General features: G+C 36.0%; 1 protein-coding gene across 1 annotated transcript in view; it reads left to right on the top strand.

Moving 5' to 3' along the window:
* LOC118321327 (guanine nucleotide-binding protein subunit beta-5b-like) overlaps window positions 1–938 on the top strand; it is a 15,006-nt gene that overhangs the window by 2,642 nt on the left and 11,426 nt on the right. Inside the window, exons 4-5 of the mRNA XM_035652604.1 lie at window positions 22–98; window positions 562–694. Of these exons, the coding sequence (XP_035508497.1) occupies window positions 22–98; window positions 562–694 (210 nt within the window). The remainder of the gene's footprint in view (window positions 1–21; window positions 99–561; window positions 695–938) is intronic.

The raw sequence follows: 938 nt of genomic DNA, 5'->3' as shown, positions 1-938 counted from the left end.
GTGTGTGTGTGTGTGTTACAGGAACATGGGGTGACCCTGCCATGTACATGGGTTTTGGCATGTGCTTATGCTCCTTCAGGCTGTGCTGTGGCATGTGGGTAAGCACATAGCACCTGTATTTAATACACTTTTACTCTCTCCAGATATCAGAAACAACTTCACTGTGAAGTAAAATTATATATTTGGAAATGTTTTACTTGAAAGTTTTTACTATTATGATTTTTATTATTTATTATTATGAAATTATACCTATTAGATATTTTCTATTATACATTGCATCAATAATTTCAATGACTTTGGCTGTTCTTTTTCAATAACTAAATATATTTTTTGAATACTGTATAATAGAGACTTATTTTGCATAAGATGGCTAGTAGGAAAATGTTTTATTTCTAATGGAAGGAAGGAATGTTTATTCCCTTTACTCTGGCAGCCTGGATCACTTTATATCCACACCTTAAACCCTGCATTATAAATCTATACTGTTTAGTCTTAAATAGTGAGGTGAGCTGATATGAGATCCTTCATTTAACCTCTGGATGTTTTTATCTCCTTCGAAAGCGGACTGGATAACAAGTGCTCAGTGTTCCCGCTGTCACTGGACAAAAATGAGAACTTGTCTGCAAAGAAGAAGTCTGTGGCCATGCACACCAACTATGTATCAGGATGCACCTTCACCAACTCTGACATGCAGGTGAGCACCAGTTTAATGCCGTGTGAGAAACTTATGTGATCAAATTGTCAATGATTGAATGCATTTTTTATTGCCAGTTTCCAGTGACGATATGGAGTATATGTACTATATTTTCACATTGCAACGTTTTTCCCTGATGTTTTTGTAGTTTACAATCTGTACAATTACCAGGCGTCCGCTGTAAACCTGCCAACATCATGCGGAATCAAAGAGAGCATTACACTGTTAAACATTAATTAGCAAG

The sequence above is a fragment of the Morone saxatilis genome, unplaced genomic scaffold, assembly GCF_004916995.1.
Source record: "Morone saxatilis isolate NCDOM2014 unplaced genomic scaffold, NCSU_SB_2.0 Contig11, whole genome shotgun sequence".
In the NCBI taxonomy this organism is placed as follows: Eukaryota; Metazoa; Chordata; class Actinopteri; family Moronidae; genus Morone; species Morone saxatilis.
Note: the sequence above shows the minus strand (reverse complement) of the source record. Positions and strands in the feature narration are given on the sequence as shown.